The sequence below is a fragment of the Taeniopygia guttata genome, chromosome 19 (genome assembly GCF_048771995.1).
Source record: "Taeniopygia guttata chromosome 19, bTaeGut7.mat, whole genome shotgun sequence".
Lineage (NCBI taxonomy): Eukaryota > Metazoa > Chordata > Aves > Passeriformes > Estrildidae > Taeniopygia > Taeniopygia guttata.
This window is the reverse complement of record NC_133044.1, coordinates 4123098-4151030: the sequence shown is the minus strand read 5'-3', so window position 1 is coordinate 4151030 and position 27933 is coordinate 4123098. Positions and strand designations below refer to the sequence as shown.

General features: G+C 57.2%; 2 protein-coding genes across 3 annotated transcripts in view; both read right to left on the bottom strand.

Moving 5' to 3' along the window:
- PHF12 (PHD finger protein 12) overlaps positions 1-10475 on the bottom strand; it is a 31734-nt gene extending 21259 nt beyond the window's left edge. Inside the window, exons 1-2 of the mRNA XM_030287834.4 lie at positions 10068-10475; positions 9580-9761 (exon numbers count right to left, since the gene is read on the bottom strand). Of these exons, the coding sequence (XP_030143694.4) occupies positions 9580-9761; positions 10068-10133 (248 nt within the window). The 5' untranslated portion in view covers positions 10134-10475. The remainder of the gene's footprint in view (positions 1-9579; positions 9762-10067) is intronic.
- A 533-nt stretch (positions 10476-11008) lies between these two features.
- SEZ6 (seizure related 6 homolog) lies at positions 11009-25094 on the bottom strand. Of its 2 annotated transcripts, none has more exons than XM_030287874.4 (17): positions 24891-25094; positions 17153-17722; positions 16947-17080; positions 15876-16068; positions 15378-15563; positions 15135-15303; positions 14629-14795; positions 14351-14545; positions 14047-14185; positions 13768-13964; positions 13497-13691; positions 13226-13417; positions 12949-13146; positions 12814-12852; positions 12588-12708; positions 12405-12507; positions 11009-11890 (listed from the first exon to the last, which is right to left on the bottom strand). In XM_030287874.4, the coding sequence occupies exons 1-17, from the start codon at positions 24952-24954 to the stop codon at positions 11861-11863; spliced, it is 2892 nt and encodes a 963-aa protein (XP_030143734.3). In that variant the 5' UTR covers positions 24955-25094; the 3' UTR covers positions 11009-11860. The 2 variants fall into 2 exon arrangements, with proteins under 2 accessions (XP_030143734.3, XP_030143733.3); XM_030287873.4 differs by having other exon boundaries at positions 11736-11906.
- Between the last annotated feature and the right edge of the window lie 2839 nt (positions 25095-27933).

Genomic DNA, 27933 nt, shown 5'->3' with positions numbered 1-27933 from the left:
AAAGCTATCAGCAGCCTCCTCTCCCCTGCTCTTATTCCTCAAATTATTCAGTGAAGTCTCCAAGCTCTGTTCATTAACATGGATAAATTGTGACACTCAGCTGTACAACAATAATATTCCTGAAAAAGCCAAAGATTTCTCAAGCACTAATGCAGAGACCACGAAACTTCAGATAAGTCCAGCACAATTTTTGTTCATTATAGACCTCTAAGCATGACCTGATGGCATTAAAACTAACAGTTTCAGTAATTTCTGACCTCAATTAGGCTCACACTGTTTATAAGTTATACCTATTTTAAGCCAGCAGCACAATTCACATTAACTACAGAGCATCACCCACTATATGTCTACCTTTGGTGCAACAACTCCTGAGGGAACCTGTGAAAAAAGCTTGACAGCAGGTAGCATAATTTAATTTACACTGAAGTGAAAGTCTTGAGTGTGGACATAAGAAGTTCTAAATTAGCAACATCCAGCAAGGACTCCTGGACACCACCAAACAGGTCAGGACATGATTATTTTGGCTGCCACTATGCGAGGAAGGGAACCAAAATCTGTTTCACAGGTCACCAATTATCCCATCATCTGGAACGCTGCATGTGCTTAGCGTGCATCTTTCCACCAGCATGACCAAAGCTGGAAATAAGGGTTCAGCAACAGACAGAAAACAGAAGCAGGATTAAAACACCATTATATGGGCAGACAGCAAGGAATAAGATGAATCCAGTGAAAAAATAAAGGTACACTACATTATCTACATGATGCTACAAGAGTAGAGGAAGACTTGAGCTCTTCGAGGTTTAAGCAGCAGCTCTGCTGGGTATGCCAGATCCCAAAATTTCCTTCACTGTGTGCTTATTTTTGCTATCTAGACATGCCAGTGTTCAACATTTCAAGGGCTTGGCCAGCAGTCCAAGGCTCTGGCAGCAGCACCACTGTGCTCCCAAGAACCAGGTACCATTTAATGAGTGTATCATAAGTTTTGTGAGTAATCTGTGAATTTCAATGCCAATGAACTTATTCAATTGAATCCATCAACCACTCCTGCTAATCCCATCCTGGGAAGAGGACATCATGGAAGCAGGTGTTTATCTACCTTACCTCAGCTCCCTTCCTGCCTCCTCCCTATTCCCTCATGCACAGGCAATCCTCAAGTTCATGGAGAATCAAGGAAGTATCCTCTAAGGCACGAAGCAGAACTCTTTTGCCTCCAACCTGATGAGCAGGAAGGCCCAATAAACTGGATAAGCTGCATGTAAACATGTGATCACCTGATGTAATTAGTTACTTCTATTTATAGAAAAAACCTGGCCCATAGAGACCATTCCCTAGACAACCTGTTAGTTATTACACTCATTAATGTCCAGCTGACAAAAAATTAAAGGAAGTATTGTGTTTAAGATACCAAATATCCACATATAGGTTAACACATACATATATAAAAATAAATATGTATTAAAGATTGTATAGTACCACCAGAACTGCAGTGAGGGTTTTTGATTATTTTTTTGATTAGTTTGACTGGTTATGAACTCTGATATTTGAGACATATAGGGAACCATCCAGCTTTGTATTTATAAGCAGAAACCATGGAAGTTGATGGAAGAATTGTTGACTTTGAAAAATGTGGGTCAGACACAGAAATTCAGACATTTTGCACATCCTGACTCCAGTTTCTTTCCCAGGCATCACTCATGCCTGTGCTGCAGACAATAGCAACAATAGCCTGAATTCAATGTCCAGGTTCATTATTAAGTGTTCAGGTCTTTATAGCACCATCTTCTTAACAGATTAGAAGTCATCTTCTCAAAGCAGGATGACACATAGGGCAGCATCAGGGAAAAGAAAGGAGGCTGAGGAACAACACAGCCCTGGTGAGAATCACTTCATCCAATTCTGTCTTTAAAGAACAATAAATGAAGAGACATCTCTGGTGGGAAAAAAAATAATCAAAACACAGGTCTGAGAGGTTTCTGAGAAGTGAACATATTCAGCCCTGGCCATACTGAATGTGTTCAAAGGAGACAGGGGTGAAAGGACAGCAGCAATAAGGTGGAAAAAAGGAAAGCAGCACATCAGAAGAGGATGAAGGGCAGACCCATAAAAGCAAAAGCATGAATTTGTCTTCACACAGGCACAAGTGAAGTGTAATTCTGACATCTACATGTGGACTAGGCTTTCCCAAGAACACTGGGAAAGAGAGAAAAATGAGCAGAGACAGAAATATCCACAAAAAAAAAAAAAAACCCAACAAAAAATCCTTAGAGCAGGGCATACATTCTTTTCTGCCTTTTCCAGATCACCTTCATGTCTTGTTCCTGTTGCTATTCTAGACAGAGATCACTGGGAAGTTCGCATGATGCCGTGTCCAAAGTCAGAGGCTGTACAGGCAGGTGTTTCACACCAATCACTAGTGCTTGCCAGAAATTCAGCATGGGGTTTTCAGCCTGCTAAATTGTATCCTCAGGCCAGTGCTTTCTGCAGGGTTCAAAGTCGGTAATCTCCAGCTCCATCTAGTTTGCTTCCAGTGATCGTGCAGAGCAGACGTCAGCAGAAATGGGCTAGAGCTGGGTTCAGGCACTCGATTCCCCCCAGCTGGCTGAGATGCTCTTTGCCTTTTGTGCTCAAGATCTGCCACACCAACAGGAAGAATGATTTATACAACCTTTTTTTTTTCTTTTCCCCCCTTCATTTTTGGCTACAGGAAGCATTTACTCCATACCCTAAAAAGGTATGTGGTTGCATTACAACTGGTATGTGTCAACTCCTTTATTAAAGGGAAGCTACAACACTATTTTTACTCAGCTTACAGAGTTACTGGATACTGCAGTGTTCCTTCGAGGAAGCCAGGCAGACATCTAGCGAGCAGTGGAGCTGGAGACAGCACAAATCGATTACTATAAGAAAGAAAAGCCAGCTCTGACAATCTGTGCCACAAAAATCACAAGTCTAGCCAGTAACCTGACGTGGCAAGATGCTTTTTGCTTGCACTCACTTCTTTCATACCCCTGCAACAAAGCCATGTTATCTCCCCAGATACATTTGCATTTTCACAAGTCCAAGAGAACTTCCTGAGTGGTTTAAAAAAACAAAATGGGTACATCCTTCTCACATGACTTATATTCCAACAGACAGCACTTCCTAAATATTCAGACTGTCACACTTGCTTTCAGGCAGATACACCTCTTTCCTGCTCTGGAAGTAACTGCTCCCTTTCTCCACAGCAGATTCCTGCTATTTGCCACTGACTCCAGGATTAAGAAAGGCTGCAGAGCACAGGAAAAACTCAAGAACTGACACATACCAGTGAGTCAGTCTAGCAACAAAAGCAGTTTAACATCCACTGGTGTGGGTCAATAAATAGAAGAATTTATGTTACTGTTGAAAAAACTGTTTCAGTATCGATGTTACAATTGAAATTTCAAATTGACTCAATCTTACACAGGGAAACACAAGAGCTGTGCTCTCCTGCAGGTGTTCCTCACACCACCACAACAGCACCTACATCCCAAAAAGGCCCTTTTTGGGAGGGACGAAATGCCTGTTTGGTCCTGATTCTTACTAAAAATACACAGTTCTGTCACTGACAACTGCACAGAGGCACTCCCCACCCGGGGTGTCCTTCACACCCATGGTAAGAGAAGTACAGCCGGATGTCAGACATGCCAATTACCACCGCTTCCCTTTTAGTACCCCACCTAAACAACACCGTGAAATGGAGAGAGAGAGAGGAAAGAATTATGAGCTTTATAAGATCTTGTGTAATAAACACAGTAGTCGCCCATTCCCAACTATCAGATCTGCTGGCGGCAGTACAATCTTAACAACACTGAGCTTGTATGTGATAAAAAGACATAAGGCAGCTAAAGGAAGGTGAATATATTTACAAGATAGTGCCAAGATCTCCATAACAAACAGTCATTAGCAGATTAGTATTATGAATCTAATCCAATTAAGAATTTCCTTTGCAAATGCCTGGAGGAGCTGGAATTCCTTTGGGAAGACCTTTCCGTGTTGTGAAAGGCTCCCATGAGTCATGCCTGCAGGCTGACATACCAGGAAAGACCAGCTCTGGAGCAGCAGGAACAAAGCAGTGAACCCCACCTCGAAGCAAACCACTGCAGCCTCCTGCTCCTGAAGAGTCAACTCAAAAATGGACCTCACAGCGGCACAAAAAAAAGATTTCTCAGTTCCACAAGTCGTGGTCAACGTAAAACTGGCACTTTCCCAAGTCAAGGTACGAAACCACGGAGAATTTTCCTTGTTCACAGTCTCCCACTGTGCCATTTTAAACAGCTTTGGAACAAAGCAGGTGTTTGATGAACACCAGTCCATGTAGCAGCCACATCTTGAAGGCAAAGCCTAAGTCAAGTAGCTAAACGTCCCCCTCCTCAACTTTGAATCCTCGACTTTAGAATCCCAAAGCCATGCCCCTATCACTCCACACTGATGTTGGGAACTGCAGCAGAGACGGTTCAATCCAAATCTCCACTTCTTGCACACAGTGCAAAATCTGCTCATGCACAGTTTAACACAAGCAACATCCACACACCCAGGTGAGAGTGGTGGTTTGCCAGTCACCCAATCATGAGTTCCTCAAATTCTTACTGTGAATGATTTGCTGAAGCCCTCAGCTGAAGTCCATAGATTTAGGCTGACCTTATCTGCCTTTGCACAGAGAGATTTAGGACAAAATGAGAGTGAAAAATCTCACTGGTACAACTTTGCTGAGCAGAGCTGCCAAGACTGATCATGTTACCACATCTGCAGGCGCACACGCAGTGACCCTCTGCTGCCAGAAACCCAGTCAGGGCAATCACTTCCTCCTGCCTCAGGATCCAGCCTAGGCTGGCCCCAAGTCTCCCAAAATATCAGAACCAGCGATACATAAAAACAAACTCCGGGGTTTTTTTAAAAGCACATACTTAAACCAATATTGTTTTAACAAAGTATCGGTGAAGATGGATACATTTAAATGTTGGGAACAGAACAGCTTACTCTGACCTTCAATATGCAATTACATAAACATTAAAGTAGGGGTTTGCCAATCATTTACTGTTAAAAAAACCCAAATAAACAGAAAGCCTCATAATAAAAGCTTCCTCCACTTAAAATGAAGAGCTTTTTTGAAGCTGCAATGCAATTTGATGTACTGAAACCTGTCCCTAGGCACTATTAGGTAAGAAATTTCCCTCTCCAGCATCTTCCTGGACATCCTGCTACTCCTTGCAGCAGGAGATGCCTCAGACCATTCTAAGATTCACCTGGAACACCTGAGGCAGCCCAAAATGACCATTAAGGGAAGGATTAACTGAGACAACAGACTGGCCATTGTTTTTCTTCACTCACAGACTGTATATTCATGTAAAAATCCAAAGCTGGAACAAATCAACGGGGCATTTTAGACCAAATAAGGCGAGGAAAGAGTTATTGATGCCCTACCAGCCAAACACAACTTTTTTCCATTCTTTGTTCGAAGCACTAAAACAAGGTGACTCATAGAAAATACCAAAACGCTAGTTTAGCTTCCTCTGCTGCACTTTGCAGCTCTGTTACTCCTGTTCTTTGACATCAGCACTTGGGTGAAGATTGCCAAATCGGAGGGGAAATGAGCCAAACACTGCAAATATAAACACAAGGAGGTGCTGCAAAAAGCTTGATGGAGGTAGCAGGCCCTGGTACGGACAGAACACACTTCTCCCAGCACAGCTACGAGGAAACGTTTTGCTGAGCAGTGCCACAAAACTGGCACTGTCATTTACGTAACTGGTGAGCTTGAAGGGACTGAGGTCACTCTGCCATGCCAGCAGAGCTGCACAGCCAGCGGCATGAGATTTTTACAAGAGGGACTTGAACCGCAGCATTCAGCGAGGTTTGTGCTTTTGGGCTCCTCCAACCAGAAACTTGGGCAGGGAGACTTTAAAAAAAAAAACAAAAAGAGGGAGAAAAAAAACAAACACAAAACTGTTCTGTGTTGGTTCTCCCTCCTGTTGTCACTCCCCTCCCCCAGCTTGTTAACTAAACTTTTCCTCTCCCAGGGATCTTTCTAATCCTTTGTAATGAATTTGCAACATCAGTCACTTTGCAAACCCACTTCAGTGTGAATCAAGTTTACTACAAGCTCAAGAAAACATAGGGAATTCTAACAATCACATTGCCAGGAGGAGGATATAAATGGGAAAGAATAGAAGTAGCACTGGAAAATTGGTTTTCAATCATGTAAAGAAGGAGTGTACACCGTTCCTGGGGGCCTGTGCTAAGGCAGAACATCAGGATGGAAATGCACTCTGCACTGTTATCCAAAGCAGCAGATTGTGGGCAGATAGCAGAACCAGACACCAACTTCAGAGTTAAATATCCCATGTCCTGTTTTCAAGAATTGCTAGGGACCCAAAAAACCTCCCTCTGTAAATTCAAACTTGAAGAGAGTCACCTGACCGTGACATTAATCCAAGTATGTTGAAACTAAGTATCTGGCAGGGATTTCACACTTTCCTGTATCCCTCCCACCAAGCCAGTTTATCTCCAGCCAGGCTGGAGTCCTCTGGCCTCTCAGAGCACCCACAGCAGCTTTCCTGAACTAGTGACTCCAAAATGGAGTTGTGGGAAAAGCTGACACCCCAACAGATGAATTGGGAAGTCACTTCCACCCACGTTAATTCAGGAGAGCAGTCGTTCCACAGTGTACCAACAACACTTGTTGTTTACCACCTCAGATGTGTAATACTATCAGACTCCAAAAGTTTCTGGAGTTTTGGCCTCCGCCTTCTGTTTTCCACAGAGGACAACGGGTTCAAGTGCTAAACTGAAGTTAAGGCAAACTGCTGAAGTTTGAGGGTCACACACCTAGCAAAGCCAACTTCCTCACTAGAGCCCTAAACAACTTGATACAGAAGAACCTTCTCTACACAGGAAGGAGCAACACGAGTTCCTGCGAAGCTGAGCTGGGTTTGTCTCCTGCTGACTGCATGACTTGAGCCAATCATACCCCTGAAAATCCTTTTCTTTTGTAATATGGCTTCTCCCAGACAGCTGTAATCAACTGATCACAAACCCTAGACCAATTAAAAGCTACTTTTTTTGTTATGCTGTACTGATAATAAATTCAACTTGGTACTAAAGTTCACAATAAATATTCAGAGAACAGGTAAGCTGTTGACACAAATCAGTTAAGAGTGCTCCAGCAGGGCTATTCAAGTGACTTAAACCAAGCCTTCCAGTACAGCTACTATTCTTTAAATAAAAAAAAAAAGGAGGCAGAAAGGAAGTTGCAAGAGCTGCCTTTGTGCCTGAGTTTATATTCAGAATGGAAGTTTACTTTCAGCAAAGTGTAGGAGGTAATAGGAAGACACACAAAAACAAAACCTGAGCATTCCTTTGAGACAACCTAGGTCACCTGAAGGCCATGGCCAAGGGTCCAACAAAGGTTCAGGAGGAGGGAGGCAGAACCAGGCCCAAACTGGAGGCCTTTAGACAAAGGCTTCAACACTGTGCCACCTCCCACAGCAGGGTCTGGGCTACTGTCTAAGGGATCACTTGAGAAACCCCAGAAGAGGCAACAAACGGAGTGAAAGAGAGTATTTAGAATTGCTCTTTCACTTCTGTTCTGAAGAGTGACTAGTTAGCCAAAGATATATATGTATTTTTTATACAAATTCTTATACAATTACAATGCAACTAGCTCAGGTACAGTGAAAGCTCTTCAGGTATCTGATTTACCTGGTTGTTTCCTACTCACTAACTACAAAAACAATGCCAACTTAAGCCATGAAATTTAGGCACAAAGTGGTCTCATTTATGGTCAGACTTAGCTAGGATTCAGAGTTAACTCTGCAGCCTTAGGCACAGCTCTTCTATCCCAAAATGGGAAGTTTCAGCCTCACTAGAAGAACGCTCAGGACACGTTCGGCTGCATCCAAAAACAACTACGCCCGGCAGAAGGAAAAAACCACCCTTAAATTAAAGCTCATCAAGGACACTGGATGAAAAATAATGATAATTACTATCCTGCTAGTAAATATTAGAGGATCTGCACTACCACCAGTAGCACTTCCTCAGGGTAGGAGGGATGATGTCATGGCTGCATGCTACAGCATTGTCGGGTTTGCCTGGCTACACGCTGCTAACGGGACACTCCCTACAGGACTGTGACCGCACACTCAGCTTCCCTGCTACCAGCAACCAGTTTAATAAATGTTCTGAGACCCTCAATTAGCATAGAAATACAGAATAGCCAGCAAGCAAATGAAAATCAGAAAAAAAAGCAAGGAAAAAAAAAAACAACAGAGAGAGGAAAAAAAAGCACAGAGGAGACAGCTGTAACAGGGTGGCAAACAAAGCTCCAAAGCATGAAAGAGAGAAAGGAATGTGGTTAAAAAATCTCCCCTAAGGAAGAATACTCTGTACTCCCAAGCTCCAGCTGTTTGACTTGCCCCGCTCCCTCCTCCACTCCATTATCCTCTCTGGCAGTGCTAATTTAACACAAACCGCCCGCCTGTGTCAACTGTTGAAAGGGGGGATTTCAGGATGCATCCAAGCTCTGGGTGCAGAAAAAGGAAAAACTTTGGGGCGGAAAGTTGAGGTGCTTTTGGCGTGGTGTCGCTTTGTGCGGGGAGAGCTTGGGAAGCTGTGAGGGAAGGCAGCAAGAGCCCATCCTGCTGCAGCCTCCAGCACCTCGAGCTCTGCCACCGCTTCCACACGCACCTCGGTTCCCAGCCGGCAGCCAGATCTGCATGCAGAAAGCTCTGCCTTCATCAACAAAGCCGCACAACTCCCAGCAAGAGCACACGGCAGCCCCCCAGTTCACGACAGACACCCCCACGGAGCAGACAAGCAGGTCGGAAGAGCAAGGAGGAAGAGAAAAAAGGAGGGAAAGGAATAAACCCGGCCAACGTTAAAGCCTGGAGGCCTGGATTTCCACGGGAAAGGTATTTTCACGTTTGAGATACTGTGGGGAGTGTTGCGAGGGTTTGGAAGTCATATATGCAGCCAAAATGGCGCTGAGAATAAAAATATAATTTAAAGGAAGGTCGCCATATTGTAAACAGTGAGGCAGGGAGACACAGAGACAGCAACCTCCATTATTCCCAGCAGCTGCAGCAGCACGGAAGCGCTGGGAACGTCAGGCCTGGTGCGGAGACGCCACCAGGGCTTCCCCCTCTCCAGCCAGGGCCCTCCGGAGGGTCTCCCACAAGCCAGGGACCCTTGGAGAGGGGGGAGTGGGGAAGGTTCCCGCTGGGGAGGGCGAAAGGCCGGGCAGGGGCAGCAGCAAGGCAGCCAGGCCGCGCAGCCAGCGGCCTCGCTCCTCCTCCAGGCCTCTCGCTCGCTGCTCAGCACAAAAAGAAAGGAGGAGGGTGGACCCCCAACCCTCCAGAAAGCAGCCAGGGGAGGGTTCAGCTCGCCCGCCGTGGGTTAAGTCTGAGGAAGGATGGACCCAAGCTGGATTTGCACCTCCTTTTTGTTCCTGTCTGCTCCAGCCGGCCCCACGTCCCCCCCCTCCCCGGGACCTAACGGGAAGCGGGAGCGGCCGGAGGGAAGGTGCTCTGGGCAGATCCGGAGGGAGAGAGCGCCAAGCCTTACCAGCACTGGAGGTGGAAAGCGGCGGGGCAGTGATCGCAGCACAGCAGATCCCCTCCTTCCTTGCAGCTATCGCAGCTATCGTGGTTAGTGGCCCTGCCACTTCGCCTGGGCTCCTTCTCGGGCCTTCTGCTCTTCTTCTCCCCATCTTCGCTCTTGGGGGGAGCCAGGAGGGCCTGGATTTGCTGCACATGCACACACAGACAGAGCGGGCTCTGAGGGGCTGCACGGACCCTGACCCAGCGCCCTTCTCCCCGAGCCCACCGGGGGGACAGCGACCCCGGGCCCTCCGGGAGGGGATCGGGGGGGGGACAGAGCCCCGGCCGAGCCCGCCCCGCCCGCCCAGTGTCCGGCAGGGCCTCTCCGGGGGCCGGGCGAGCTGCCTCCGTCCCTCCGCACTTCCTTGTAAGGCCACGGGGCTCCGGGCTGGGGGGGTTCCCTCGCCATCTGCCCCCCCGGCCAGGCTCCCCCCGCCGCGTCCCGGGCCTCACCTCCATCAGCCCCCCGGAGGTGTCCAGGTCGTAGACGATCGTCTTGGTCTCCATCTTCTCCCACATTCATCCAGCCCAGGAGCGGCCCCGAGAGCCCCCCCCGGGCGAGAGGGAGCGAGGCGGGGACGTGCGGCGGCCCCTCAGCGGCGGCTCCGCGTCGAGTCGGCGGCGGGGTGGTGGGGGGGGGGGGGCGCGGCGGGGGCGGGCGGGCGGCGGGGCCTACCCAACGGGCCGCTGCGGCTTGCGCGTCGCCCTCCTCCTCCTCCAGCCGTGCCCGGGGGCGGCCACGGGGGGCCCGACGCCCGCTGCCATTGCCGCGCAGGGGGTGGGTGTGTGAGGGAGGGAGGGGGCGGCGGCCCCGCGCCCGCCGCGGCCGCTCGCGCACCGCGCACGCCCCGCGCACAGGCGGCGCCGACGCTCCGGGCCCCGCGCGCACGCGCACTCTGCGCCCCCGCCCCGCCCGCCCCGCGCGCGCCTGCGCGCTCCGCGCCGCCTCCCGCGCGCGGACCTGGCGCGGCGGCGGCGGCGGCGGCGGCGGGGGGGAGGCGGGACGCACGCGCAGTGGCTCCGCCTCCCCGCGCGGCTCCGCCCCGCCCCGCCCCTTCCCCGCCCCTTTCTCGCGCAGGCGCGTGGCGGCCGTCACGTTCCAGCGAGCGGGCGGGGCCGGCGGGGACGTCAGTGACGTAACGGCGCGGGGCGGGGCGGCGGGGCACGCGCCCGTCGGCAGGGGGCGCGCGGCGCGCGGGCTCCGGTTGTGACGTCACCCCGGCAGAGGCCACGCCTCTTAAAGCGACAGTGCCCCGCTCCCGGAGCGCACCGGAGGGGGGGGGCGTGGGGGTCGGGGTGTCATCGGGGTCGCTGTGGGGTGGGCTCAGGGCCCACGCTGAGCGGGGGGGTGTGTGTGGGTGTATCCCCGGCCCCGCTGAGGAAGACGCCATCGCTTCTTCTAAAACACCATTTTTTTTATTAATGAAACAACCGAAAGATGGGGAGGGGGGGCGGTGTCCCCTCCAGACCGAGGGGGCGGCGGGGGTCGGGGTCACCCGCCCGGGCGGGACGCGGCGGTGGGAGGGGGCACAGCCATGCCCGGTGTCCCGGCCCGCCCCGTCACTCCGGGTGCCGGGACGCGCCCTGGGGACACGCTGGTGGCGGAGGGGACCCCCCCGGTGCGGGCGAAGCAAGCGGGGGCCGGGGGGACACGCAGCATGCTGGGGACACGGGAGGGACACGTCCCTGCGTGGCGGCGGTGGGAGACACAGGGGTGCGGGGGGACCAGCCCTGTGTGCTGGGTGGGGGGCGAGGGGACACCCACATGGCCACCCAAGCCCCGAGGCCACCCCCCGGGGCTTTGTCCCCTGCTCGCTGCAGCCTCGGGGAGCCCCGTCCTTACCTGGGGGTCCCCACAGCGCCGCTCCCCCTGCCCGGGTCACTCCTCCGCCGCAGGGACTGTGGGGCTGCTGCTTTCCCCCTGCGGGGGCTGGGGGGAAGGATGGAGCCCCAAGGGCAGGGCAGGGTCCAGGGACCCCCGCTGGCTCAGGGGGGCAGGATGGGGTCCAAGGACCCCCGCTGGCTCAGCCTCTCACGAGCTGGGTGACAGTGGGGCTCAGGCAGATCCCATGGGGGTCTGGGTGGATTGGGGGTGGCAGGGGGGTGGCCGGTGCCCAGGTGGGTCCTGCCAAGCGCTCGGCTTGAGTCTCCTTGGGAGAGGTGTTCCCAGCCCGTGCCGGGGGCCGGTGGGCACGGGGGGGGCCCGGGAGGGGTGGCTGCAGCGCCCAGCTCCACGCTGCCCACACCTAGATGGACACCTCATATTCCCTCGTGTCCTGCAAAGAAAACAGACTGCAAGGGGTTGGACACTCGGCAGTGCAACGGGGTGCCTGGGACAGGGATAGGGCATCTCCCATCCCGTAGGGACATGGGGGCACAGCCCAGACTATGACAGCCCTGGGGATGCGTGTCCCATCCCATCCTGAGTCCTGGATCAGTGTCCATCCTGTACATGGATATCCCAGATAGTGTGTGTGGTCCCTGGATGGTTGTCTGAACTAATGTGTGGTGCCTAGATGGATATCCCACCCCACATGTGGTCCCTGGGTCCATGTTCTGTCCTGTGCGTGGTCCCCATCTGGATGTCCATCCTGATAGATACATCGTCCCATGGGTGGTCTCTGAGTGCATGTCCCATCCCCTGTGTTGTTCCTGGATGCATGTCCTAAATAATATATGGTTCCCACACCTGTCCCAGCCCATGCACAGCCCCTGGCACAGGTGGCCCATGCAGTGCAGGGTCCCCAGGGTGCCCAGCCCCAGATGGGGGGCGTGGAGGCCAGTACTTACTCCTGTCTCATAGGTGGGATTGTCAAAAGCTGACTCCACGGTGATATGGTCATAGGGGTGGGAGCCAGCAAGGGGCAGCTGCAGAGCTGGCTTCCCCTGGAGCCTGTGGGGAAAGGGCAGCTGGGGTGGGCAGTGGGGGGCCACGGGGCCGCATGGGGTGACAGGGGCCAGCGGGCCACTCACTTGGAGAAGTAGAGATAAATGCCCCCGATGAGCAGGGCCACCACCAGCACGGGCAGGAAGACAGCGATGGCAACGTTGGTGCCCTCCAGCGTTGTCCCCGAGGGCACGGCCTTGGCCACAGCTGTCCGAAAGGGACAGTTGGGGGCTCACCCAGGGGACACCCCACATCGGCCGCACCCTGGGTGCCCCTCCACGCTCTGGCACCCCAAAACACCCTCGCCCTTACCATCCAGGTTGCGGTTGCTGTAAAACTCATCGTAGGAGGCTGGAGGAGGCGGAAGAAAGAAACCAACACCAGGGGTGAGAAGTGGGGTGCTGAGCGGTGCCAGTGGGGTGCCAGGGTGGGGGGTGGTCATCTCACCCGCCTTGCAGATGGGAGGGGAGCCGCTCCAGCGTGAGGGGTGTCCGGGCAGGCAGCGCAGGCTGCTCTCGCCCAGCAGGGCCCGGCCGGCAGTGCAGGAGAAGTGTAGGGTGGCTCCCGCCGGGTACAGCCGCCGCTCCGGGCTCTGCCGCCCGCCCGCTGGCACGCCGGGGTTGTGGCAGGGCTCGTAGGTCTCCGCTGCGAGGCAGGGGTATGGTGGTGTCAGCACTCGCCCTCGGCTCGGGGGATATGCCCGAGGAGGGGACACGCAACTCACGGATGCACTTGGGGAGGCGGTCACTCCACTTGGGTCCCCCCGCAGCGCGGTCATGGCAGGTGAGGGTCCCAGCGCCCGCCAGGACGTAGCCCTTGTCACAGACGTACTGCACCGTGGCTCCCACCGGGAATTTAGGGTTGGAGACCACCCTGCGGCTGTGCTCAGCATCCCCAGGGTCCCGGCAGGTTGTCACTGCAGGCAGGAGTGACCGATGGTGACAGTGGCTGGGGGTGCGCTGCAGGGCAGGGGGTCGCTGGTGGGCACCACTCACCCCGCTCGCAGGAGGGCAGGTCGCCGCTCCACGTCAGGTCCCAGTGACACATCAGGAGGTCAGTGCCAGTCAGCTGGAAGCCGGGGTAGCAATGGAACGTAACCACAGTGCCATGGAGGAGCTCTGGCTGTGAGGACGTCTTCCAGCCATTTGCAATGTCCGGCAGCTCAGGGCAGGTGTCGTTACGGGGAACCTCTGTGGGCACGGAAGGCTGAGCAGGGCAGTGGGGACACTGTGGACACCAGAGGTGTTGTCCCACCACGGGCCTCACCGGAGAAGTGGATGACAAAGCCCTGCCTATAGGCAAAGGCACCGGCACCAGGGTCAGACTGGAACTGGACGGTGACATCGGCAGTGGATGCGTAGAGCTTGAAGCGGCCACGGGCGCCCGTGTACTGGCCCAGGATGCGCGCCGTCAGGTCGTCCCCGTCGTAGAAGGTCAGCATGTCCCCCGAGCCCAGCCGCAGCCTGGCGCAGTGGGGCCGTGAGGGCAGGGAATGCACAGATCCGCCATCCCACCATCCCCATCCCAGCCCATCCCAGCACTCACACGCGGACGTCCAGCATGATGCGCTTGTCCTCCTCCACGTGCAGCCCCCAGATGCAGTCCTGGCCCTTGCCGTATGCCTCTGGCCAGTTGGGTGACAGCACCACTCCAGCCGTGTCTGTCAGCTCCCCGCTGCACACCGCTGTGGGCACACAGCGGGCTTGGCACTGCCACGGGGCACCCGCCACAGCACCCACTGCAGCATCCCACATCCAGCACCCACCATGTCCCTCAGCTCCATCACGCTCAACAGCACGGTGGCTGCAGTATCTCTCATGCCCCAGCACCTTCTAGCACCAGCACCCACCACGGCACGCTGGTTCTGTCTCGTTCCACTGCGGGTCGCTGGGGTCGACGCACTCGATGATGGTGGAGCCCTGCTCCAGCGTGTAGCCAGGGTCGCAGCTGAACTCCACCGTGGTGCCCACGGGGTACCGGGGATCACTGGTCGTGAAGTTCCCATACTTGACGAAGGGCTCATAGCAATGCCCCTGCTCGAAGGCTGCAGGCACAGGGGCAAAGGTCTGCAGGGGCCAGGTGGGCACAGGGATGTTTGGGTCACCCGCTACACCCTTGGCCCCATACCCTCATAGCGCAGCGCCATGCCCGCAGCGGCCCCGCTGCTGTCGGTGGTGAGCTCCACGAAGAAGTGGCGCCCGGTGCTGAGCAGCCCCTCGATGGGCAGGTACTCCACCTCGTAGGAGTCGTACACCGGTGGTGCCTCCACGTTGTTGCCGTTGCGGATGATGAGCCTGACAAGGCATGACAAGGCCATGGCCAGCAGCAGCCACACTTGGGCATGGATGGTAGCCTCCAACCCCAGCCATTCCCAACAGCACCATCCTTGGGAATGGCCAGAGGTTATCTTCCTTGAATGTGGCCAACAGCACCTATCCTTGACTATGGCCAGTGGCCAAAGGTAGCCACACTTGGCCATGGCGAGCAACACCCATCCTTAAATATGACTAACGGCACCCATCCATGACAGATCCTGTCTTAGGATATGGCCAATGGCACCCATCCTTGGCTATAGCCAAGAACACTCATCCCAGGGTGCCCCCACACCCCTAGCCCCCCAGTTTGAGCCAAACCTGTCATCATCCTCTGCCAGTGACACCTTTTCGAAGTGGAGGTGCAGGCGGTGGCCATCCGGCGCTTCCAGCAGCCAGTGGCAGGTCAGGTTGTTGCTGTAGTTCCCGGGAAAGCCGGGCGAGACAATGCGTCCCACCGTGGCGTTCCGGACCACCCCGCCACACGCCGCTGTGGGAGAGGGACCATCAGTGGGTGACGCTGCCGTGCCAGCTGTCCCGTGTCCCCGTGGTGCCCGTGCTTACCGAGACAGAGGGGCTCGCGGGCGCTCCAGAAGGGGCGGGTGGCGTTGCGGCAGACGAGCCGGCGGGCGCCCTGCAGTTGGTATCCCGTGGAGCAGCGGAAACGGGCGTCCCCACCAGGGTGCAGGCTGCTGACTGAGACCTCCCCGAAAGCCGGCCGTGCTGGGAAGGGGCAGCTCAGCAGGTAGGCTGGGGGCAGGTGGTGGTGTTACCAAGGTTGAGGAGCAATGGAAACCCCCCCAGAACTCAGAAACTGCCTCCCCAGAGCCTTGGAAATGCCTGGGTGTGGCAGGGCTTGAGTGACACAGTGCCTATGGCTGCTGAGAATTATGCTCAATGAATCCATAACTGCTAAGGCCAATTAGCTCTCCGTGAGCGTTCCTCACCTAGTCAGTGCCCACTTAAAACACAGATAAACTCCTGGTGCTTCTCCACAATCCAAATTAGCACCACGCTGGCAGGGAAGCTCCCAGAGGATACAGAGGGGCCTGAGCCCCATACCTTGGTAGTGAAAGTGGTAGGAACCAGGGCTGGGGGGCCGGGGGCTCTGGAAGCGGAGGGTGAGGAGGTTGGCTGGGCTGCGGATGACCTGGCCCCGCAGCAGGAAGGACTCGTTGGCCAGGAGGTTGGGCTCCAGGCCTCCCGCGCTCTCCACCGTCAGTGTCTCCCCTTCTGCCAGGCTGATGTTCTCTACCTGCAGGGGACACAAGTGTCACCACCACAGCATCACCTGGCTCGGAGCTGGTCCTCGAGTGGCTTCTCTGCGGTCGATAGCCCACTGGAGCTTGTCTGTGCAGGGCAGCACCTTTCAAACATGGTTAGCAGTGCCATAAATCATCCCCCACGCCAAGAGCAGCAGGGCCCAGCCGGCGGCTCTGCCAGAGCACCACAGCACAGCCAGGCCCACGCTGGCAGCCTTGCAGCCAGCCAGCCTTGCCCTCTGCAGCAATTTGCTATTAATGATGCTAATTAAGCCGTGCTGCATGGTGAGGAGCAGCAGCACTGGTGAGCGTGGGCTGGAGCGGGGCTGGTGGTGGACATGCTGCCTCTGGCTCACCACCAGCTTTCCACAAGCCACGGCACTGCCCTGCGGTGGCCTCAGCAGAGATGGGGACACGTGGCCATTTGCCACTGACGGGAGCAGCACAAGGCCTCAGCGCAGCAGGGTTTGCTGTCAGCCTCTGCTCCTGGCAGATGGGTGCTGGGTGTTCCTGGCCCTGCAGCACAGCATGGCACCTGCTGGCACTGCTCACACCTTCTTCATTTGGGCTTTGTTAATTAAATCTCACAGCACTTCTTTGTGATGGGTGCCAGCCACAGCAGCTGGTGGGCACAGAGCATCCTGGGGCATCCCACCAGCTCATGTACCCACATCCCTGTGCTGGGGCCTGAGGGTAGGAAGTGTCCTGAGCACGCTCTCTTGGCTTAGGGACACAGGAGTAGGGACAAGGACAGGGACAAGACCATGTCTTTGCTGCACCCTGCACAGACACAAAGCCATGGCACAGATTAGGGAACACGCCACACTTGTCTGCACTTGCCACCCTGGCCCCCCCTCAGCCCTCAGCTCACCTTGAGCTCCACACCATAGCCAGGGTAGACAGAGATGCTGTAGGTGCAGTCCAGGCTGCCATCATAGGGGACACCGGTTGGCTCTGGGGACACCAGCCAGCCCTCGGGACCCGCCAGCGTCCGGTTGCAGGGAGCTGGTGACGGAAGAAACCCCAGCTTAGCCTCACTTCACCCTGGTTCCATCTGACTCCCTCCCTGGCACTCACCTGGCCCCTGCAGTGTGGTGACAGTGGTGGTGGTGATGGTGGAGGTGGTGGTGGTCCCCTCCTCATCCCCAGGCACCACGGTGGCCCCAGCTCGGGGTGCCAAGGATGTGCCAGCCGTGGTGGGTGCCTGGCTGGGGGATGCAGTGCTTGATTCTGGCACCCCAGACGGGGACCACGAGGGGTCTGCACCTGGCACAGCCCCCCATGCCTCCCCCCATGGCCCGGGGCGCCCCGCTGGCGTGGTCAGCGGGTCGGTGGGGAAGGCGGGCCGGGGCAGGGCAGGGGTGCGGGGTGAGGGTTCGGGTTCTGGGGGGCCGGGGGCCGGCTGGAGGGCACCAGCAGGGAGGAGGGGGCCGGTGCCAGCAGGCAGGAATGGTGCCTGGGCCAGGTAGTCCTTCTTCAGGAAGGCTTCGTGCAGCAGGTCCTCCAGCAGCGGGTGGTGGTTGAGGATCTTGAGCGTGGGCGCCGTGCTCACAAAGCGAGCCTCTGCCTCCCGCTCCGCCGGCGTGGGCAGCGCCGTCGGCTCCACCTCAGCGCTCTCCCCTGTCTTCCTTGCCAGCCCATTGAAGCCTGGAGGGAGGAAAGAGTTTGGGATGCTGGGGAACCTGTGGAGTGATGCTGTGTTGGGGACTGGTGATGCACCAGGGGGTGATGCTTCATCACGGACCAGCACTGTGCCCTCAGTGGCACCTGGGACCAAGGCCTGCACAGGGACTGGTGCTGTATCAGGTGTGGATGCAGCTCTGGGGAGCGATGTTGGTGCATTGCCACAGACCTGTGCTGCTCTGGGGACCGACACTTCCCACGGGCGAGCCCTGCACCACAGGCCAGCGCTGCTCCGAGGGCCAACGCTTCCCTGCACACCAATATTCCCCCAAAACCAGGATGGCAAACAAGTGCATCAGCCACACACAGCGGGACTGCGACACCCTCTCCCCAGCATACCCTTCACTGGGGCAGCCCTAGCAATTAAGGCCCGGCTAATTAATGCACATCTGCAGCATGTACCATGTGAAGGGCTGCCCACCCCGGATGGGGACAGCCCTGGGACTGGGTATCTTTGGTCAGAGATTGTCCTTCACCACAGAAGTGGCCATCCCATGCCAAGGCTCTCTGGGTCTGCACATTCCCAAGGTGCAGAGGTGCAGGTGATTACCATGACCACATGAGCCAGGAATGTCTCGGGAGCCTGGACACTTGCACCCTTCTCCAGGCTGCCAGAGAGCTCAGCTTCTTCCCAGCCAGGCTGTCCCTGAGCAGTGTGGGGCTGTCGGGAGCCCCCTATCCCATCGATCCCCCATCCCCTCTCCCACCCACAGCCATAGGGATTCCCCTGTCCCAACCCCGTGTCCCTCCCAGGCATTAGTCCCTGAACAAATCCCCAGCATGCCCAGCCCAGCAGCTTACGGCCTTTAGACCAAAAATAAAAGAATTTAATCAGCCCTAATGAGTCACCCAGCATCTCCCGCTCCTGGATCTGGCGCAGCACCGTCCCCTCTCCTGCTGGGCACAGCTCAGTGCCACCGGGGTGCCATGGTGACACCCAGCATCCCTCTGAGGCCACGGTAGCGTGGGCATGCACAGGCACTGATGACACGATACTGCCAATTACCGGCTAATTATCCCTATCCTTAGCAGGGCAGGGCCCCGCGAAGATTAATTACTCTGCGACTGCTGCTTTTAAGGGACTATTAAGAGACATTATCTTGGGTGTACAGCGTAGTGGGGAGCTGCTGGGTGCTGGCGGGTGTCTGCTACCCACCCCTTGTCCCCAGCGCCCCCTGCCATCGTGCAGGGACAATGATAATGCCCTGGGCACTGAGGCACAGCAGGGACACCTGCCCACACCAGCTCCAAGGGGTTTGCTTGTCCCCCAGCAAGGCCAGAATTATATTTTAATGGGATCCGTTTATTAGAACATAAAAGTTAATGAGTTTATACTGAAGGGCACCAAAATCTCTGTTGGGCTTTAATAGCAGATCAGTGATCAGGGTTGGGCCCTGCACCACCACCACCGCCCTATGTGGTGATGGCTGGGCTAGAGGTGCTCACCCAACCCCTGGACACTCCTGTCCACGAGCATCCCACCTGCCTGGGGCGCTGGGGGGCACAGTGGTCCCCGTGGAGGCTACTGGCTAAGGTCAGCCTCACAGAAAGGATCCTACAACAGGTCCCATCTGGACTCTGAGGGCCCTGGCTGGGCAGCCTTGGCACCAGGCCCTACCCTGGGCTCTGTGTGGGGCTCTGGGTACCGCAGGATGCTCTTGGCACCAAGGGGATGCTTGGGGCTCTCAGCCCTCTGGGGATGCAGGATGCTCAGAACACCCTGGGAAGGCAGAGGGTGCCCAGCCGCTGCCACCCATGCCCCGTGAACACCCCAGTATTAGATCCTCCACCTCCACAGATGGCTCTAAGCAGCTTATCTCCAGTGCCACAGCTATGTCCCTCCCATGTCCCCAAGGTGACCAGGGCCTGCTGACATGGGACTGGCTACCCAGCACACACCCCTCTGGGCCGTGCCCCCCAACAGTGACCCCGCTGGACTCGGGGTGGGCAAAGGGGCTGTCAAGCCCCCGGTAGCCATGTACCTGTTGGGGTCCCTCGGCTTGCTGGCCATGGTCACAGCCGGGATGGGGTCCTAATCCCTCCCATTGGCTTTGGCGGGCAGGAGTTTATTAACAGCAGCCGGGAGATGCCAGAGACTAATCCGGCTGTGGCGGGCGGAGGCCCCCCCGGCGGGAATCGATGCTGCCTGCTGTCACAAATAAATAAATAAGGCGGCACGCGGCCGCCCAGGGAGCCCCGATCGATGCTGCCCGCCAAGACAGCAATAACAGAGCGCCCGACTCAGGGAGGAGACAGGGCAGGCCCCAGGAGCATCACAGTGCCCTGGCACAGTGGTGTTCCGTGCCTCAGTTTCCCCATCTGTAGGAGGGGGCAGGTGGGTGCCTGGCACAGGGTTGAGGGCAGGGCCCCTCACAAATTCTAGGTTTATTTTCTAATTTAGAATCCAATCCAGCGTTGCCCCCATGGTCAGGGCCAGCAGCTGTGATGAATGAGCTGTCAGGCAGCCCACACCACGCTCCTGCACCCACAGCCTCCCTGTCCCACCGCCTCCAGCCCCCACAACAGCAACAGGAGAGGGAACACACCTTACCGATGTCAGATCCCTGCCTGCCCCCTGCCCTGGTGGCCCTGAGGACCTCAGGCAGGGAGCAGGGTTTGCTTGCAGGTGTGAAGGCAGCGTGGGCAGGAGCAGGCGGGGAATACAGGTGGGTGCAGGTGGTGGGTGGGCAGGTGTAGGCAGTGTGGGATGCAGGCATGGGTGGGTGGATGCAGGCAGGGGCACACAGATGGTGTGAGGGTGAAGGCAGGGGCGGGTGGGCACGGGCAGGACTGTGCAGCAAGCTCCTCTGCCACCCAGCTGTCACCATGGCCAAACCACTGGCACCCAGCACCGATGCTGACATCCACATCCTGCCACCCACCCCATGGCCACCTCCACGCTGGCACCACCGGTGACCCCAGATGCCCACGGCCAAGATGAGACTGTTGGAGCAGCTGGAGCGGGGACCCAAGGGGCAGCCCCGGTGCCCAGGGACGCTGCTGGCGGGTGCGGCCGCCAGCCCTGGCAGCTATCGGAGGAGCTCGGCTTTAATATTCATGGCAGCGCTGGCGGGGAAGCGTTTGACCTTGTATGTTTTGCAATTCTCCTTGAATTGAACAGTCATTTACCCGCTGACACATGTCACACCACCACAACCGGTTCCCTGGAGCATCGCAGCGGCCGAGCGCCGGCTGACACACGGAGCACCGCCGACACCGGCTGGGTACCGGGGCAGAACCCAGCAGGCAGCTGGGCACCCATCCCTTCCCACCTGGTGCATGCCAACGATGCCCTCGTCCCCTCCTCGCCCCCCACAGCCCATGTAATCCCCCTTCCCCGCTCTCCCTGCGGAGCTAATGGGTTTCTACAGCAATTTCCCTGCGTGGCAGCAGCGGTGATAAATAGTGTCTGCTGCTATTTCAGACCCAAGCGCTGTGCGGTGCCATGTCCCCCTTCCCTGGGCTCACAGCACCTAAATCAGTCCTTCCAGCCCCTCCCTTGGGATTTCCTGTGATGAATACCCCACGGCTGGGCACCACTTTGCTCTGTGCCACCCCACAATGGCCATGATGTAGGTGCCAGGCCCCCATGGAGCTCTTTGCAAGCTCTGGCCTCCCCCAGGACCCAGCACAGCTCATCCCTCTGGGCAGCAGAGGAGTACCCAACCCTCGGGGCACCCCTGGGTGCTGGGGACGCCTGCCCAGCGTGGGCAGGAGTCAGGCAGGGTGAGCAGGGCCACGCTGCCCACCCAGCTCCTGTCTCCCCTCCCCTCCGCCCACTGCCAGAGACAGTAATTGAAATCGGTTGCGGGAGGCGAGCGAGAGCTGCTTGTCGGGCTCCGTGTTGGGCTGCTCAGCCATGTCATACTTCCTGCAGACACCATCCCCTCCCATCGCCGCCTGCTCCTGCCACAGCATTTCAGCTGCCCCCAGCACTGTCTCTTCAGCCAGCCCCACATCCTGCCCAAGCACCGCTTTTCCTAGAGGATGAACCAGCCAGTTCTAGAAGCCATTCAGGCCTGATCTCACAGCCAACGTTGCCCCTTGCTGTCACCCCCCTCTCAGGGTATCTGGAGACCCCCAGAGCCTGCCCTGCCCAAGCATCACCTCGCTCACCACCCACCACTGGCTGATCTGGCATTTCAAGCACCTCTCTCCATTTTCACAGGGTCAGAGCAGCGCTCTTGCAGCTGATTAATATTTGATCCCTTCAGCACAGCTCGTTACTGCATTTAAATTATATATGTAATAATTCCTACTGGCACAGCGAGCGTGCAGGCTGGCTCCTGCCGCTTCTCCCGCAGGCTGGGGGCCGAGCAGATCCTGAGCCTTGGCCGATGGGACCCCCTGACACCTTGGAGGATGGGATGAGCAGTGCCAGGTCTCAGCACAGGGCAGGCTGGCAGCAAGCCAGGCAGAGACATCCCCATCTGCCTCTGAGGGGTCCAGGCAGCCCCTTCACCCACCCGAGGTTACTCGTGGTGGGAGCAGTGCTGGTCCTCCAGTTGTCCCCATCTCCCCAGCAGCAGGAGGAAGGGATGCTGCCACTCCCGAGCTCCTGCCTGCGACTGGAGGGAATCCATTACCTCCCTGGTTATAGGCAGCTTTCAGAGGCAATCTTTCAATTGTGCGCATTTAAAGAATTGATTGGAGGCGAAATTATCCTCTCCCGTCAGAGCCACTGGAGACACAACTTCATCTGCCTCCCCGGGGGGCTGTTGGTGCTCCCAGGGGACCCCACAGCCAGGGTCAGCCTCAGCCCCCACCCCACAGGGGCTGCACGCTCTGGGAGCCCCGTGCCAGCCTGGGGGTCCCACAGCAGCACAGGAAGGAGTGGGGGCTCTCTGCCGCTCCAAACCAGGCCTGGGGGTGCCCTTGTCATGTCCTTGCCCAAGCTCCTTTGCACCCCATTTTCCCACTGCCTGGCAGCCCCGCCTGGCACAGCACCCTGTGCTGAATTCATCCCCGCAAAGCCACAGCCGATCCCTGCGGCAGCCAGGCTGCCTCCCGGGCAATGCTGGGGGTGCTCGGCTCAGCCTGTGCCCCACATCCCCTCGGGACAGCCCTGCCCTCCCTCTCCCTGCCTTAAGAGCATTATCCAGATAATCCTGGCCTGGCGGCACGGCAGCGTGGCGGTGACGAACTCCTCCGAGGCACGCAGGGCACGAGCACACGCGCCGCTAATTACCGGAGCAGGCGCCTGCCTCCCTCCCCAGCCCCCTCCTCACACTGAGACCCCGGCCAGCACCCACATCCCCAGGGGCACAGGGTCCCCCAAAGGCATCACCCCTATGGGCACAGTGCATCTGGCTGATGCTGGGTGCTGTGGCACAGCTCATGAGGGCACAGCCAGGCCCTGTGCCCCCTGCCACAGCCTGTGCTGCTTCCTAATGCCACAGGCTGCCAGGACCCCAAATTACAAGAAGTTCCTTCCAGCGTGGCTAAGATGACCTTCACAAAAAATGTCTGGCCTGCCGTAGCTTTGGAGAGCTGGGAGGAAGGGCTGCAGCGGGGCAGGATGATGGAGCTATGCCTGGCACTGTACCCCTTGGCTTCACCAGTGCCATGACCCCACTTTCTGCTGGGGAAAATCCCTAGGGACACCAGGGGCTGGTGATGCCTCACAGCTGGGGCAGGAGAGAGACAGGATCAGACCCTGCACTGCCACCTCTCAGACCACAGCATAAAGCTCCCCAACCTGGAGGAGAGGTCCAAGACTCCCTGACCCCATGTCCCTCTGACCCACAGCTCATCCCCATCATGCAGCAGCCCATCGATGCCAAGTCAAGGCCGCAGTGACACTGAGCATGGCACTGCTGCGTGGAACCCCTGGGAGCCCTGCCTGATGGAGGGGTTGAGGCACGAAGCCACACAGGCTGCTCCCAGTACATGGTGAGGGGATACAGGGTGGACAGGACCCCATGGGTCCCAGCCCTGGGAAAAGCTCAGCACCTCCCAGGGCATCCCTACATTTAAGACTCTGGGAAATGCACATGCAGTGTTTAATTAACTTTATTGATATTCAGAAATTAGGGGACTGACTAGAGGTAATTGCTCATTAGAAATCATTAAACTGACACAGTAAGCACCAGCCTCCCATGGGGGAAATCTACCCTGCTCCCAGGACAGAGCCAGCGATACGGACCCCCCATTCCAGTTTTGCTGCCCCCCCACAGGGCAGGAGATGGGGATGCCATGGCATTGCCCCACTTGCTGTCTCCATGCTCTCCCTTTCCCAAGAAAGAAGGCTGTGGCAGCAGCCCCAGGCGGCAGAGCGAGCTGGGAATAGCAGCGGGCACAGGGCCACGGCGCCCTTCCCCGCCTGGGCTCCGCTGCCAGATGGGGACTTTATGTAACTCCCCGCACGGCTGCTGCCTGCAGCCGGTGCCCACATCCCGCATCCCACCGGGGCCAGCAGGGCTGGAGCACGACCCACCCATCGCCCCGTGCATGGCCACAGTGCTCCGGGGCACCCCAACCCCACGCCTTGGAGGGTCCCCGAGACTATTTTTGGGGCAGCAGAGCCACGAGGCATCGAGACCACTGGTGCCCCACGGGTGGCAGAGACAAGGAGCCGAGCTGGGTGTTGGCCGCTCTCCTTGGCAAACCAGCACCCGCCACTCGTGTGTCCCCCGTGTCCCCCGTGGAGCCGGAGGGGTCACCCCAACATGGGAGAGAGGGGGAAAACCCAAATGCCCCCCGTGCCCCCCACGGGGCAGTGGGGACCGCACGGAGGGACCGGCTCACGGCACAGCCGGCCCGAGGGTGGCTCGAAGGGCTCGGTGACCGCGGGAGCGGGTCCGCCGTGCCTGCCCAGCCCCCGGTGCAGCGATGTTCCCCCGCCGGTAACACCGGCAGCGGGGCTGCCGCCGGAGCCTGCCGGGGGCGGCGTTGCACCAGCCCGGCTGCAAAGCGCTGTGCGCGTCCCCGGAGGGGCGGATAACGGAGAGAGGGGGGGGGGGGGGGGATTCTCGGTTCACCGGGGGAAAACGGGGCAGCGTCCCCTCCGCACCGGGGGGCGAGCACGAGTTGGCAAAGTTTGACGGCGACGGAGGCGGGTTGAAGCCACCCGGTAGCGGAGGGTGGTCGGTGTGCACGGCGGGGATGACCGGGGGTGTCGGTGGGCGCTTACCGTGTGCCGGGGCGAGGAGCAGCGCGGCGAGGAGCGGCAGGAGCAGCGCGGGCGGCGGGCCCATGGCCGGCGGCGGTCAGCACCGCGGACAGCTCCGCTGCGGCGGCGGCGGCGGCGGCGCCCCGAGCGGCGCCCGCCGATACCGGGGACGGCGGAGGGGGGGGGCCGTAATGCTCCGAGCGCGGCGCACACCAATCCAAGGGCCGGGGGGGCTCTGCCCGCCTCCCTCTCAGCCCCCCCTCGCCGTAATGCTCCGAGCGCGGCGCACACCCAGCGCCGGGGATGTGGGGAGGGAGGGGGGGGCTCTGCCCGCCTCCCCCTCTAATCCCCCCCCGCCGTAATGCTCCGAGCGCGGCGCTCGCCAATCCCAGGGACAGGGCGGGGGGACGGCCGTAATGCTCCAAGTGAGGCGCTCGCTAATTCCAGGGATGAAAAGGGGGGGGCTCCCCCACCCACCCCTCGCCGTAACTCTCCGAGCGAGGCGCCCTCCAATCCCGCAGGCTGGGAGAGGGGGGGGGCTCCTCCCTGCTACCCCACCCCCACGCCGTAACTCTTCGAGTGCGGCGCCCGCTAAAGCTGGCGATGAAGGTTGGGGGAGGGGGATCGCCTAACCCCCTCTTCCTCCCCGAATCCCCGTAACCCTTCGGAATGGAGCCACCCAGCCCTGTGGGAAACGTGCTCACCATATCCTGCCTCCCCACCCTACAGCACTCTCGGCACAGCCACCTCCCTTCCCCCGGTCTCCTCTTCCACATCCCTAAATAGCCCAAATTAGGGCTGGGCTCGTCATCCTCCAAGCAGAGACACCTGGAACAGCACAGAGCGGGCTCGGTGTTCTTTATGGTGGGGTACCAACAGCCCCTCCCCAGCCCCCTGCCTCGGGGTCCCGGAGGGCAGCCAGCCCTGCGATGGGCAGATGGTGTTGGCACCGGCACCGAGCAGCTCCGTGTTGGCTGATGGACGGCTCTTGCGGGTGTTAAAAATATATTAAAAAAAAAAAAATCTCTTTGTTTAATACCCCCCTCCCCATCCCTCCAAAAGCCCAGATGGCTTCGCCTCGCCAGATCCCCCGCAGCCCGGCCAGCCCCGCCGAACACACAGCCCACGCAGCCCGCTCCGGCGGGGGGTTCATTCTAATCCCGGGTCCTGCTTTGCTGACATGCATCATTTCTGCCATGAAGAATGGCATGGCTTGGCATGGGGAGCCGAGAGCAGAGCAGCAGCCAGTCCCACGTCATGGGCTGCGTGCCACCAGCCCTGTGGCACTGCCCGTTGTGCCACCAGCCCCACGGCTGTGCTGGGAGTGTGGCTGGGAGTGATATCGGGATCCTTTTCATCCCGGGGGTGCTGCCGGCTCTTCTGCAAAGCACTTTCAGCTCTAAACCCAAAACTTTGATCCGCCAGTAAAGCCATCAATGTTTAATGCAGCAAAGCCCTGGTAGGGCTCGGAAGATGAGCATTTTGAGGCCAAATTGAAGTTTCCAATATTATGATATTCAAATAATTTTAATCTGCCTGATGCATCCCCAGGCATGTACCTGGACTGCTAATGAGGGGCTGCCTTCAGCCGCTGTTGCTTTTGACAGAAAACAAACAATTCTTTGCAGGTGCCATCAGAGGATTGGGAATGGGGAGGTCTGGGGAGGGAAATGGGGGTGGGCGTGCGTGGAGCCAAAATGTTGCAGCTGGGAGAGAAGGATGCTGTGTTTGCCTTGGCCCCCTGGGGAACAGCATTGCTCCCTAATTATTTTTTAAGTGTTGGTTTGTGCTTGGTGAAAAATGAGGCCAGCATAGATGGATGATGGAAATTTGGGATACTTCTGTCCCACTGTACAGTGGATGAAAAGGGTGCAGTGGGTGCAGTCTAGCACCTATCAAATTGCATCTGATCCTTGCCCAGACTTGGCCAAAGTTGTTTCCCATTTTTCCAGTGCCCCATGAGTCTGAGCTGGGGTAGCTCCACAGCCTGTGCCAGGCAATTCCCCAAGCCCCCATTTCCCCCTCCCCATGCCGTTGCCAGCCCTGAGTTTTCCCATCCATCCACCCAGCCCATACAGGGAATATTTCATTTTTACTGAGCTCTCCTGACCTACACCAGCTGTTCAGGGAAATGGATTTTTTGCTGCCACAAGCATTGCCTCCAGTCAGCATAAACCCAGGTGAAGAGGACATGGCAGGGATGATGGAGACTTTGGCACAGGGCTGGGGGGACCCCCCAAAAATTCACCCTAAGGCAAGTTGAGGTCCTGCAGCTGCTTTTGGTCTTTGGGGGTGCAGACCTCCCTGATGTCTGGGTTCAGCACTGGTTGGGGTCACCTGCAGAACAAAAGCAATGGCTTGAGGGGACCCACAGAGCCCTGGGGATGGTGACTTGTGTCCCACCAAAGGTCTCACCTTCTCTGGAACCTCACAAGCAAGGCTTTTCCATCCGTTCTATTACCACACTGCTAAGGGGAGAGGAGTTCATTTTTACCATTTAACGTTTCACGGATAATTAATTATTCTCCATCTTTCCAGCAAAAAAGGAAGAGCAAGTACAGGGGCTATTCAAAGCAAAAAAAAGTCAGCTGAAACCCAGGGAAATTGCTGAATTATTTGTAACATCAAAGGCGAGAGAGGATGTGCTGATTTAACGGGGCCCTCTGCGATGCAGAGCCCTGGGCATGGTGGTGATGCTGAGACTGGGATGCACTCACTGCAGCAGTGGGGTGGGTGAGGGGTCTGGGGGGCACCCCAACCTCTGCCGTGCTGCCCATCCTCCTCCTCTCACCTCCCCACTGCTGTGAGCTGCCAGGTCTGTCTTTGCACAGTGTTGGGGTGTCCCTGTGACCTGGTGGGAGCCTCCAGTGCTCCCCAGTGCTTCATTCATCACCACAGGCAAGTGGCAAAATAAATAATGATCTTTAGCATTTCGTAATAACGACAATTAGCCAGTAAATAATGCCTTTTACACCGCTGAAGCCCGAGTAAATTAATTCCCCTAATTAGCTGTCAGGCAGCACGGGACAGTGGCGGCAGTGGGCAAAACTGGCAGCCCCTGCCT

Coding starts and splice junctions, on each gene's coding strand:
- SEZ6 (XM_030287873.4), bottom strand. CDS start 24,954: ATGGGCCCGCCGCCCGCGCTGCTCCTGCCGCTCCTCGCCGCGCTGCTC. Junction 14,546..14,628: donor CATGGCGCTGCGCTATGAGG/GTATGGGGCCAA, acceptor CTGTGCCTGCAG/CCTTCGAGCAGGGGCATTGC. Junction 12,508..12,587: donor ATTTATCTCTACTTCTCCAA/GTGAGTGGCCCG, acceptor CTTTCCCCACAG/GCTCCAGGGGAAGCCAGCTC.